The 13,726-nt window shown below is 42.3% G+C and overlaps 1 protein-coding gene across 1 annotated transcript in view; it reads left to right on the top strand.

Annotated features, from left to right (window-relative positions):
- The window catches only part of LOC311504287 (uncharacterized protein), a gene marked incomplete at both ends in the record, with an annotated part of 50,807 nt that overhangs the window by 19,420 nt on the left and 17,661 nt on the right, over positions 1 to 13,726 (top strand). Inside the window, one exon of the mRNA XM_084567306.1 lies at positions 841 to 930. Within this exon, the coding sequence (XP_084423432.1) occupies positions 841 to 930 (90 nt within the window). The remainder of the gene's footprint in view (positions 1 to 840; positions 931 to 13,726) is intronic.

Raw genomic sequence — 13,726 nt, 5'->3', positions numbered from 1 at the left:
AAATAATACTGGTGCCAACAGTGCCAGAAATTGAGAGCAGATATTTTTCCAACTGACTGTCGCCGCACGTTTCCTGTGTCTGGACCAAAACATTGCACTTGAACACACTACAAAGACTACAGCAAACAGCCAGCTGGTACATAGGAAATTGCTCTTCATATCACCGCATGGCAGTAGTCTGTATTCATCATTTAAAAGAGGAAACAGGAAGAGCTACTATAAGCTAGGAGGCTAGGAAGCTAGGAAGAGGTACTATTAGCTGAGAGGCTAGGAAGCTAGGAAGAGCTACTGTTAGCTGAGAAGCTAGGAAGAGCTACTATTAGCTGAGAGGCTGGGAAGCTAGGAAGAGCTACTATAAGCTGAGAGGCTAGGAAGCTAGGAAGAGCTACTGTTAGCTGAGAGGCTAGGAAGCTAGGAAGAGCTACTATTACCTGGAAGACTAGGGACCTCGGAAGAGCAGTTTTTGCCAGACGAGGCCCAGTTGGATAGTTTTGTATTTTATTTTATTTAAGTAGAGTTGGGCTACTTAAATAAAATAAAACTCAAAATCACTATATAGCCTAATTCTGGTTTGTAACATGGTGCATTTCCAAGACAATGTGTGTGCATGAGCACACTGAATGTGTGAGGAAAAGTAAATAACACTGACGATCTTGTGACAATACAATGTTCTACTGAGAAACTTTTGGAAAGTAAAGTTTTAAGTACTCCACTGATGGTGCTTTTTATTAATCCTCATCATCTGCTCCTCTTTAAATCTCGCCAGCCAGTGTCATGATTAAATATAATTATGAAATATGAATTTGCATTCAATATTTTTAAATTACTTTTCCCCCCCAGAACATTGGCAAGAGGATGTCGTGTACGCAGTTCATCGGCAACCTGGAAGGACTGAACGACAGCCAAGATTTTCCCAAAGATCTGCTTAAAGTAAGCGACGCACAAGTCTAAAATAGCACACACACATGCTGTCATACACAGAGACACATCCAGAATGAGAGCGAGCAGGCTGTGTGCGCCAGGACTGTATTGTCCCTCAGATCTGTGCTGTCTGGCTTGTGCTCGCTGCCAGCTGGCGTTCACTTCATCTCCAGAGGCCTCCAATCAGACGCTTGCCTGGGCCCACCACTTCCTGGTACACTCCAGCTTCAGCCCAGCCTCAAAGATTAATTGTTATGTGACCTGGAGATGAGGGGAGCAAGACACAGCCGGCCTCGGGGTATCTGTGCATGACTTCAGCAACATTAGATTAGCCTATTAGCTCAACCAAGTTGGTCGCCGTAGATCGCGGAGGTTCAAACCGAGGCCTCGGGCCCCATGATGTGGTGAAATAACTCAATCAGTGCGGGTTGCCTGTCCGTCGGTGCTCCTAATGATGATATGGTTTTGTCTGCAGATCGGTCCGTCAGCATGCCACAGGGCCCTAGAGTGCAAGTCAACAAGTTGTAATGCAGTATTTATAATGCACGAGGCAGAGAGAGAGAGGCCACATCCTTCTGCTGAAATGACTGGAATGAATTCTGCAATGAAAAGCTGTGCCTGTTATTAAGGGTACCCGTGCTGAGGCCGCGAGCCAGAAAATGAGTTGTGCATTAGCTGTTTTATTTATACTCGTATAAACCCAGGTCTTTTTAATCATGCTCTCCTCTTTCTACAAGCTCTTTTATTCTCTTTCCCTCTCAGTGAGACTCTCTTCTTTCTAACCCTCGAGCCGAACTCTCTTTTCTCTTGGACTCCTTAAATATTATCCCTGCCCACTCTCCTCCCTACCTCGGCTCTGTTTAGCCGAGCTAGTCTGTGTCTCACTGCCGCCTTTGTCTTTCACCTCCACCCAGTTCTGCTCTCTGTTCTTCTTCTTTCCTCCTCACTGCTGACCTGTCATCTCCACTTGTGCTCTCTCTTTTCCCATCTTCTCTTGTCCCTTCCTGAACTGTGTTGCAGACTTATTTGTAACATGAAGACGTATTGTTCCCTGCGACCAACCATTCATCATAATCATGTCCACGAGGGCTGAGCATCGCTACTGATTTCCTGAAGTGATTCGATTACGATTGTCAAGGCCCCGATTCCATTCAATATCAATTCATTTAGAGATATTTCAGGTTACTACTTTACTTAAAACTAAAATTACTAATATTTAATCTTTAGTATTACATCTTTCATTTGTCATTTGTTGGCGTACTTTTTAAATCCAATCAGCTTTCAGGTCTGACGGTGAGTTGTAGCTCCTGACATGTTTTAGATGTCCCTCACCACACATGGACTAATCGTGTTGAGCTGTCTATGGAAATTTACCATGCGAAACCAGTCTTGCGAGATTTTCTAACTGGATGATGCAGGAAATGGTGGGGATTTAAAAAAAAAAAAAAAAAACGATCTGAAGATTTTATGAATTGATCAAAATCGATGTGAAAGTGATACCTTCCTACAGACTACAATTTACAAGACAGAAGTCCTTATTCTCTGCAACAATGTAAAGCTAATGGGAGCATTCAGCAGTCTGGCTTACTCATGTCCATATGGAACAAAAAAGGACAAAACCTGAACCTAACCTTTAAATAATCTCCTGAATAATAAATATCTTAGTTCTGTGCTAATGGACAAACAAGGTTTTATGGGGACAACAAACTCATGACTTTGTGATCTACTGTTTTGGCCACATGGGGGCAGCACTCTAAGACGCAGATGTGGTTTGGTTTAAAAAAAAAACTAATTTGATGACACTTTTTGTAGTTTGAGACCTGAGTCAGCACCACTGAGTGTATGAAAGGATAATGAACCCTCCGTGACCCATAGGGTTTCTTGAAAAGCAGTTTTGAAGCTCAGCGGGGTGTCTCCGCTCGTCGCCATCTTGGCAATGTCCAAGTCCAACTAACTCCCGGCTAATTTAAATATGATCAAAGAGCTGGCGCATGAGTGGAGCTGAGGCTAAAGGCAGCTAGCAACCTGTGAGGACACCCACCTCACTCATAATTATTCACACCTTTAAGCCTTGATATAATTTACAGGTGAGTTTTTGAAGAATTCGCCCCATACGGTTTGAATGAATGGAGAAATTAGACTAAAGCTGTATTTTTTGTACCAGGCTTTAAACATTTTTATTTCTAGTGTCAAGTTTTTAACATGGAGGTGTATTGGGATTGTCAGCCTCTAGTGGACATCTGAGCACCTGCAGTTTTTGGCACATCCTCGTTGGTTTCATTTCTAGTCCCAGCAGTGAACTCTTGGTTAGAAGAAACCTCTTGAGTGTGGTGTACAATCCATGTCTAAACACAATTATTTCTGTCTGGTGGCATCGTTGCAAGCTGATGCAGGTAAACTCATTAAGATTTTATCATATTCTCTCTTAGCAAATTGACAACGTCGTTATTTCACGCTTAATATGTTTTTTTGCTGCATCCCATTTATTCAGGAGTAAATCTCCTCTTACTCTATATCAACTTTGTTGTGGCTCCACTACCTTCCCTTTCTTGTTTGTTCCCATTTTCTCTTTTATCGTTCCATCATTTCCTGTTACAAAATGACCTCGACTCCCCCACCACCCCCGCCTCCACCCTGTATTCCTCATTTCCTCAGCTCATTTTCTGACTTTCCCATTTCCCCTTTCACGTCTGGTATCTGTGTTTGTACTTGCTGTAAGTACATTAGGAAATAGCCGGAGAAATCTGTCAGTGTGTCTTATTTTCGAACGCTCACGTACCGTATATCTCACAGAATGTTCCAGACTCTGAGCTTGTTTCTTCCTTCATTTATCTGCTCTCCTTCCTGTATCGCCAGGTTTAACGTGGTCTGTTTTCATCTAGGTGCACAGGCACGGCTGTTTATAGCCATGAACGCTGTATGGTTGTGGTCTGCAAACGACTTTGGTCCACATTGAGATATGCCAACAAATATCAACTGGAATGGTGTTAAATTTGGAATAAATATCCATAATGCAGTGAGGAAGAATTCTAATTATCGCCGCCACTGGGTCAAACCATCTTTGTGACCAGTCCTTTCAGTTTCCAGCCTGAAAAACTAACTGTGCTTCAACTTATACTAAGCTAGTAAGCATATTGGCGTGTAGATGTTAACATTTAGCATTTGCATAGACTTCCAAATTCTGAATTTGGACTTCCACAGGAATTCCAATTTGTTCCTAAATTACATTTGAGAAACGGCCAACACCTTCCATCTTTGCATCTCTTTGTCATCGTTTGAGCAGCAGCTTTGTGTCCAGTAGGTCCGTTCAGTAATCCAATAATACAGTTTGTTGTAGACATTTAATGGTCTACTAAAGACAGTCACAAAGGCTTGACTTGATTTTGGGTATAATCCATACTCAAGGGTGGTACGGTGTGATTATTCAATACAATGCCATATATCAAAGTTATAGTTGTGCTGAATCATTAAAGCTAAAACAGAATTCATCTGCCCGGTGGACTGGAAAATAATGAGAATGGCTTCGAATTCCCGTGACAGCTATTTCCACCACTCTCCCTCAGGTGGACTCCCTCTTTCATCATCAATTAGCTCCTTCCTTTCTGTATTTTTTTATTTTATTTGGCTCTATCTTCCTCGGTAACTCTCTCGACTGCCGCAGATTCTCCCTCTCTCTCAATTATCCCTCGTCCTCTCTTTTTCTTTCCCACCAGTTCAGCGTCTCTTGATTAAATCCTGCGATATGTTTCCCATTACCACCACAATAGAGGAGCAAAATGGAGCAATCTCCTGAACCGAGTGTGTGAAGCTTCGGGCTTCACAATCGACTCTTACAGTTTCCACACCATACAGTAGTTACAGCCAGAGAGACTAAGAGATTTTTAGTCCATTCGCATGTTTATAATGCCGCAAAAAAGAGACGATAAAGAAGATTATGTGCAACCGTGGTGTTTGGTGTTTGACCAGGTGTCCTGAATTAATTGACACCAATATGTCACTCATCAAAGCAGCCACACCCTTAATTATGTATAACTTTACGCATTGATATGATTTGATTGAAATGAGTTTTTCAAAATTCACTATTGTATTGTTTTTTTCCCAATTTTATATGTTTGAATCACTGACATTGCCAAAAAAACCTCTGTGATGTTGCTCATGCGTTTCCTTCAGTTTTGAAGCTCAGTGTGGCATCTTTGGCGGCCGCCATCTTGGCAGTGCCTGACTCCGCCTAACTCCCAAAAACAAAAAGGTCAGAGAGGTGGGTGGAGGGGTGGAGCTGAGGCAAAAAGCAGCTAACGAATATACCGCAGCTAACCAATGCCTGTATTGACCTACTGGTTTATCCTTTGGGGACCATGAATGTCCCCACCTCATTTCACATCAGTCCATCCAATAGCTGCCATGGTATTTTACTGAAAGCAAAAGCCTCAACTTCCTGATGGGCTACAAGTGTGATGTACTGTAGTCGAAACTCATTGCAGTGTCACATTCTCATGTTATCCTTTGTTTGAAAAATATTTCACCCCACTATCATGTTGCAGACCGTTACTTACCTTTTGAATGTCAAAGGTAAACTGTTGTGGAGTCTGTTATAGAAGTTTGAAGTAACCGAATCTAGCCTCGAGTTATTTCTGCTCCAAAGCTGCATTAATTTGTATATTAGTTTCCAGACCGTATGTTCATGTAACTTGATAAAAAGTCGATTGCCGCAGAGTTAAAAGCTAAATTAATTTAAAATACGAACATTGGTTTATATGAATGTGGCATAGCACACGTCCACTTGAGCACCGCTGCTTGTTTGTCTCAATCAGTGTGATCTTGTTCTTGGATTCATAATGAGCCCATAAACCATCTTAATGTGCTCTGGAGGAAATTTCCTCCCCCACTTACCCATACTGTAATATCAGCCAACAGAGATGTGACAAACTGACAGGCTGCAGCTCGAGCAGAGAAGCCATTCAAGTAATCAGTCAGCGCAACATTCATTCTTAATTACAAACCTGCAATATATAAAGTTCATAGTCATATCTTAGAAAGCATGAGCACGCTTTATTTTATTTTTTTTAATTTTCAAATAAACACAAATTTGATTGAAGTTAATTGCTGAGTTCTGGCTAGATTGCTTTCCCATTGATGTTTAGTTGCATCTTAATTGCCCGCAGGATTATTTTTTAAATGAATGGAGCCACATTTATGATCTGCTACTAAGCTGATGGAAGGAGGTCGGGGTAGATGGAGGGTGTGCAAAGCTCTTGACTTTCATGTGATAAACCAAGAGCCTGTGTGATGTTTACGATACAAAAGCACTTTGATTAAATCGCGGTCATGATTGGTTTTGATTGGGTTTTCGAGCTCTGCTTTGTCCAACTTGGTCACATCCTCAGTGGTGAACCCAGAGTTAGCTAAGATGTAATGGATTAATCTGAAAACTTGAGAGGTGCTGGTAGGTGGATTTTTATCTTTTAGCAAAGCTAGGCTAGCTGTATCTCTCTTTGTATAGTGCTTATGCTAAGCTAAGCTAACCAGTTAGTAGCTGCAGCTTCATAAATAATCAACAAATAAACAAATACGTGTATATCCCCATCCGAAATATTGTTTTAATGATTCAAATTCTTATTTTTTTTTAGCATCTATAAGAACTTTGTGTGGTTCTCATTACCGTTGAACAATTTGCAACTCATATCAGCTGTTTTTGCTGTACTGCAGCGTTTGGACTAAATATGCCCATAACTTATGAGTTGCTCTGCGTTTGGCCGATTACTACAAAGAGAAAAGATTAAAACTTTTGGTCCCAGTGCCACTGGAAGCTTTTAAGCCTCCATAACAGCTCCATGTTCCTTTACCTCTCAACACCAGCAGCTTGCATGGAAAACAGAGCTACTGTAGCTCCCTGCAGAATTCAAGGCTTTGGCTACCGGCCCAAGCTTTTGCTTTAGAGCAAACTTTCTTCCTTTATTGTGAGGCTCACAGGTTTGCACTCCCTCTCTTTCTCTCTCTCCCTTCTCAACACCGCTCAGGGCTTAAAGCTTGAAGTGGAAGCTAATGATGCACTGAAGTAGGTTACCAGCCCGCAGTCGAGCAGGAGAACAAATTCTGCTGAAATGAAAATGTTGTACAGCTCAATCAGACGCCGAAACCACGCTCTTCAAGCAGTAATTAGGTACGCTGATGTTATCGATTGCGTGGCGGCATCGATTGCGAGGGAAAAGACGGATGACTTATTTGTTTTTGTAAATGAGGGAGAAGAAATCACTCTTGCACGTGTCTCTTGCTGTTGGCCTGGGCCGCGCTGTGAAATCTGCGTCTGAAATCTGCTCGTGTGCCTCGACAGCAGGGGCAAAGACAAGCAGGTCACGTGAGAGGACAGAAGCAACTATTTGCACACGGGGAGAAATATATGATTTTGTGCAAAGCCCCTGCAGCAATACTGTCAAGGGTCTGAAATTCACATTCATTTGGAGCCATATGAGAAACTGTCCTTTCCTCTTTGAATATTTACATGCTCAAAGGTGAGCCACCCCTCGTAACCTCTCCCTCCTATGGCACATCACCCTGCACGTTCAGTAATGTTGCTTTATTCATGGAGAAGGGCAGCTTTCTTCCTCCAGGTTGGAGGCAGTTACATTAGACTCCATGAAAAAGTAATGAATTCTCCACATGTCTGGAATTCATGCGCTGTCAGTCAACATTTTACATTTCAGGTGCCATGTAAATAAAGTTGCAAGTTGCCATTACTGCCGTTAGAGAATAAATAATAATAAATCGATCCTGTTTAGAGATATCTGCACGAAAGAGCTTCACTGAAAACACGGCCACTGTTTATTTTCACTCAAGCCCACATACACCGCCCTGCTGTCACAAATACTACCAAATGTTTGCACCGCCACGTTAATCCGCAGCTGAAAATACTCCCTAAGAAATGTTTACTTCTATTTTGGCAAACACTACACAGCGCCCATAGTTTTTTTTTATTTTAATTATTTCGCTGATTTTGGAGATTTATATCTTAACTCGGCTATTTTGAGACAGAACTGGCACCACTTCGATTAAAATGGATGCAGCATTTTTCGTGTTTCTCAATCATAGAAACCATGGTTGTTTACGGTTGTGGGGCAGTTTCTGTTTAAATTTAAGCGAGAGAAACTGGACTTTGGGCCAGAGACGGACTACTAAATAAAATAAAAATAATTAAATAATTAAATGGTGCCAAATGTTTGCACCGCCACGTTAATCTGCAACCAAATATAGTCCCAAAGAAATGTTTACCTCTGTTTTGGCACCCGTGGCCGTGTTTTTTTGCATTTTAATTCATTTTATTTTGATATTTTTGGACATTATAATGGATGCAGCATTTGTTGTGCTTCACTTTTGTTCCATTTGAGCACTTTTTGAAGTGGAAATGTAAAAATATATGTAGGAAAGAATGGATTTTAGGAGACAAACATATAAAAATATGACATAGTGCTATGACATAGACTGGCGACCTGTCCTGGGTGTACCCCGCCTCTCGCCCGATGACAGCTTTGATAGGCTCCCTTCACAGGACAAGCGGTCGCAGAAGAATGAATTAATATGACATTGCACCGAACATTTGCACCGCTACATTAATCCACAGATGAAAACAAAGAAATATTTCATTCCCTTTTTTTTGTTTTTTGCTTTTTGCCAATGGCCATGATTTTTATGTTAATTATTTAGCAGCTTTGGGAGATTTAAATTTTAACTCGGCTGGCCCTACTGTGATTAAAATGGATGCAGCATTTGTTGTGCTTCCGTTTTGTTCCATTAAGCTTGAAAGGGTCGCAGTTAGTCATAAAGCCAAGAATTCAAGAATTTAAGTGGGCTGCAGACAGAGAGACGGACTAGAGACATGTAAAATATCACTAAATTTTAATGCCTCGATTTTGCAGCCTTGCAAAGAAAGCGTTCTGTGGGGAGGCTCAGAAATCTGCCTGCGGTCAGTAGTTTGAGACCCTCGTGTTAAGTGGTATTTTTTATTTTTTTGCATTTCATTGCGGAGAGATCAGCTGTAAGTAAAACAGTGCAGCTGCCTTTTTCAGTAAACACAAATCTGTAGGTGGTACACTGAGCATAAACACAGCACACATAAACATATATCCATATAGATCTCAAACGATTTAGTTGCATCAGAAAAACCCGATCAATAAAAACAGGATCATGTTTTTTTTTAGCTGCTGACGTCCTCTGAGGTAAATTAATTTTCTCTTTGTTTTTTTCAACACCTGCTGTCCAGAGCAGCAGAAGTAGACATTGATTGGTACGAATCTCGCGCAGTTTTACTCTAAAAATATATATGAAATGTGGAGCCATTGAAGGGGAAGGGGGCAGAGGAAGATGTGGTGAAAAAAGAAAGGGCGGGGAGCGTGAAGAAGAGACAGCTGCTTCGGTCAGCAGAGACATGTGGCTGTGGAAGCACTCCCCCTCTCCCCAAGCTGTCTGGACCTCCATGAGGGCCAGAGGGAGAGACGGGATGTGAAATATTGAGTGGGATGACGGAGGGAGACGGGAGACAGGAGGAACGAGACAGGAGAAACGATAGAGGGCATGAAATAACAAAAATGTCACCTTTATTTTGATTTCTACCACAATTTGGAGAGCTTCTATTTCTTGAGGGATTCAAACTGCTAAAACCAGCAGCAGAAAAAGGGAGGAAGGATAATCGTCAGAGGGACGACTACAAAGACTGAAGCTTTTACATCCTCCTGTATCAGTCTGTCGCCTTGATGCAGGTTGTTTGGGTTTTGCAGTCAGGGGTCGGCTCTGCCTGATGCTACTTTCATTTTCCTCCCGATAAGAGTCACAGACGCCCGCAGGGAGGGACACCACTCACGTCTCAGCTCACCAAAATGTCCACACTGATGTCAAAAGACAGATGCTGGTCATGAGGGAGGAACTGTCCTTTTTTATTTATGAATTGTTTTGTTTGTGCGGAGTATAACAGCAGAGACACGCACACAGCAAGAATTAGAGGTTTATATTTAACAAAAGAACATGTGACAGAGAAGGAGGACGCAAGTTTAGTTCATTAAATTAAGGATTCAAATAAAATACTTGGCCAAGTTTGGATGCTGAAACTGATAGAGGACACTGCCAACATTGGTCACTCACCCCCACAAAACTCTAGACTAAAGGTAGACCGTTCTGGGTTATCGATATCCCATCGCAAAAAGATTCGCCATAGAATTAACACTGTATGGGAAACCCTGCATTATGTCAACTACCTAAAATGACAGAAACCATCCTTAAAAATCTATTTGATGTGTATTTCAGTGTTTTAGTTTGTCCCAAGTCCCATCCACTAACATGGAGGGAGTGGAGCTTATGACCTATACTGCCGCCAGCCACCAGGGGGAGCTCTACTTGCTTTGACTTCGCTTTTGAGGAGCTGTCCTGTCGTCCATCTTTTTTTACAGTCTATTGTGCAGACTCACGGAACCGACGTCAAGGAATAAGCAACAATGAAGGCCAACTGTGACGTCTCCTGTGTCTGGACCAAAACGTTGATTGATTTTTTAGGGTCTATGAAAAGCAAAACATCTGGATGTAGTATAAGATCCCCAGTTTGGCAACCTGCGTCTTAAGATTTGTTCAGTAACGACAAAGCCCTTTGTTTCACATCCAACGCTGTGAGCAGAGTTTGAACCTGCGCAGGGAGATTTGCATATGCCAGAAATGCATCAAAACTCAATAATATTTTAAAGTCATCTGAATTTTGCAAGATTATATAATGTATTTCCTCCAGAACCAGTTTTAAAACCACTGGACAAAATCTTAGTTGCATCTGATTCCTCTCAGACCACGTCAGGATATCCTTCTTGTTTCTCTTTAAAATCCACCCAGTCAATGCCCATAGTCTCTGATTGACACGGTGATTAAATGGTGGGTCACGCTCCTGTAGCTCCACGTTTATTTTTCACGTCGTCTCTTTCACTCACTTTGAAGTCAATAAATCTCTTCGACCAGTCTCTCTTGGGGAAACACCTCATTCATTTGTCTTTTAAGCAAAGCTTTCAGCCAGACGCTCAATTTTCTCCGTCGCCTCCTTCTCCTTTGCTGCTGTCCGTTTGGCTAAATACAGTGTGGCTTCAAGATAGGAATTCGAAACTCTTGCCTCATGTAGGTTTCATTTGCAGTCTGATCTGGTGCAGATAATTCATACGATCATCACGTAGAAATGCTTTGATAGTTTGTATATGTGTGTGGGCTTTTAAAAACAGCATCGAAACACAAATGCACTAATTATAAGAAGCATTTGAGCAGACTAAAAGGAAGTGTGTGAATATGGTGGAATAATTACACTTGTTGGTAGAACATGTAACAGGTATTAACTGATATGAGACCAATACATTACAAACATACTGTCTGGACATCTTGGCAATATTTAGTAACTCCTCCATGAACTCTGGTTCCAGTAAACATGCCCGACTACCTAACTGAAAGTAAATTCAGCTAAATTTAGCCTCACACATGCTAACTAAAATAAATCTGAAACATTTGCAACCTGGCAAACTGTTCCATGGTTCATCCAAAAACACAAGCTGAAATAAGGGCAACTGGACATGTAGAGTTTCTTGAAGACGTTTCACCCAACTCTTCATTTCTAAAAGAAGTGTGAACCTTAACTCCCCACCAGTCTTTTAGAACTGAAGAAGCTACTTGGATTTAACATCTTCAAGGAACTCTACAGTTGTCCTTGTTTCAGCTTTTTGATTACCTGGATGACTGAGAACCCTCACAGACATTTTCTGTGGCTCCAAATCATCAATTACGTGGCAAAATCTAAACTTTTCCATCACCGACCGGTTGGTCGTCCATAACAATGATTTTGACAACTTTGCTGGTTATCAGTTTGTCTTTTGAGATCCCATGACAGCTATGGTTAGTCTAAACAACCTGGGTCATTGTCAGCCTAGTCGCCCTAATCATGTGAGTTTCAGATGTCCATGATGACTACAGTATATCAGCCAGAACGTGCTCCTGGAAGGGCATTCCTGAAGGGGCGTACACACAGGAAGTGACTAGTAGCCATGTAGCAAGCAGAAACTGTCAATGAAACTCAGCGAGCTGTAGAGATGATAGAAAAAAAATCGTAATGAGCTAAATTGAACTAATCTCAGGTGTGAGGCAACTACCAATGGGAGCTACTGATACCGTTGATTAACAGAAGACAAACACAGCGTTGCCCAAATGTTTACCTGAAGGAAACACTGACCACAGCTTTGGTTCCTACCACCATATTCACCGTGCTGTTAGCAAGCTTGAAGCATCGTTGGGTGAGCCCAGATGCTATTTTCTTTTCAAGCAGAGGAAGAGCTAGCGTCGTCCATACAGCATATAACAGTATATTTACGATCTGCTTGTTTCACTACAAAACATTTAGGGTGGGAAATATTGTTACAACCCAGCTCGAGGGACACAGTTAGTTACGAAAATAAATAGTTTATTTCATCTACGAAAAAGACAAAAGGCGACAGGTGAGATCTGGAGAGCCTTAGGGTTTTCCAGCCATGTCCTTTTATCCATGCCTCCATAGCAAGTGACGGATACCTAGCTAGGTAACCAGAGCCTGGAACGTCCACTAGCGACGATGGAAGACGTTTGAACTGCTTTATTTGTGGATATCTGTGTCAGACTGAAAACAAATGTGTAAAATGATAGTAGTTGCCCTGATATAAATAAACCAGAATCATCCTATAAGATGCAGCCAGGTTCTCCGTACTTGATGCACAGACATGAAAGATGCTTAATAACCGTTCTCCTTAAAATGTTGAACTGCTCCTTTAATTCACAGTAGTTTAGTAGCGGTGGACTTGGCCATACACACCTTTTTTTCATTCTCCCCCGTGCTGCAGATTCTTCTTCTTCTTCCTCTTCTTCTCCTCTTTCTCCTTATCCTGTCTCTCCCACTAGACCACCACTGCATACTAATTGGAATTGCGAGTATATTTTTAAAAAGAAGTGCGTATAACCTTGCCGGCATGTGTGTGCTGCATGTATGGAAGAGGCAGCTGGGAGATGGTGATTTGCTGGCAATGACTGAGAGAAGGTGGGAGGGATGGATGGAGGGAGGGAGGGAGGGAGGTACGCATTGACGAAGCGAGAGAGAGAGAGAGAGAGAGACGGAGGCAGCGAGAGAGAGAGAAAGCACTGTCCCTATCTGCTTCTTTTTCGTCCTGCGATTCAGGCAGCGAGCTCGCCCTTTCCTCTCCTCCTTCTCCTCCTCCTCCTCCTCCTCCTCCTCCTCTTCCACCACAGCAGGGAGACGGGAAGAAAGAAGGACCTGGGCAGGAAAAAAAAAGGCAGAAATAATCCGGGAATCAACAAACAAAAGGCGAGGAAAGGTATGAAAGACAGCGGCGGCAGGAGAGCAGCGTTTTTTTTGTTTTTTTTCCCCCCCTCAAACACCCACACCCGCCGAATGTGCGACGGGAAGAGACTGAAACCAGCGCGAAGAGAGTGTGAGAGAAGAGACTGACTCAGAAGAAGTGGATCGCGGGGAAAACGGGGTAAAAAGGGAATGACAGCGGACCTCTACTCGGAGAGCAGGAGGAAGAAGAAGTAGTGAGGCAGATAATCTAACAATCAGCTGTGTGACTGCAAAAACTGATGGTGTCCATTATACGGCGGGAGCAACAGGAACGTTCACACCTCTCTCTCGGCTTTTCTGCCTTTTTCTTCCATTTCTTCGCCGCTTGAATTTATTTTGTTTATACCTCTGGGCTTGTGACGAAATCGAGGGCGCTCTTTGGAATCTCTGCTCTGAAGTCCGAGGGCGGTTATCCCT

Source organism: Chelon labrosus (genome assembly GCF_963514085.1).
Source record: "Chelon labrosus genome assembly, chromosome: 19".
Classification (NCBI taxonomy): domain Eukaryota; kingdom Metazoa; phylum Chordata; class Actinopteri; order Mugiliformes; family Mugilidae; genus Chelon; species Chelon labrosus.
The sequence above is the reverse complement of the archived record's forward strand: the minus strand, read 5'-3'. Positions and strand labels throughout refer to the sequence as shown.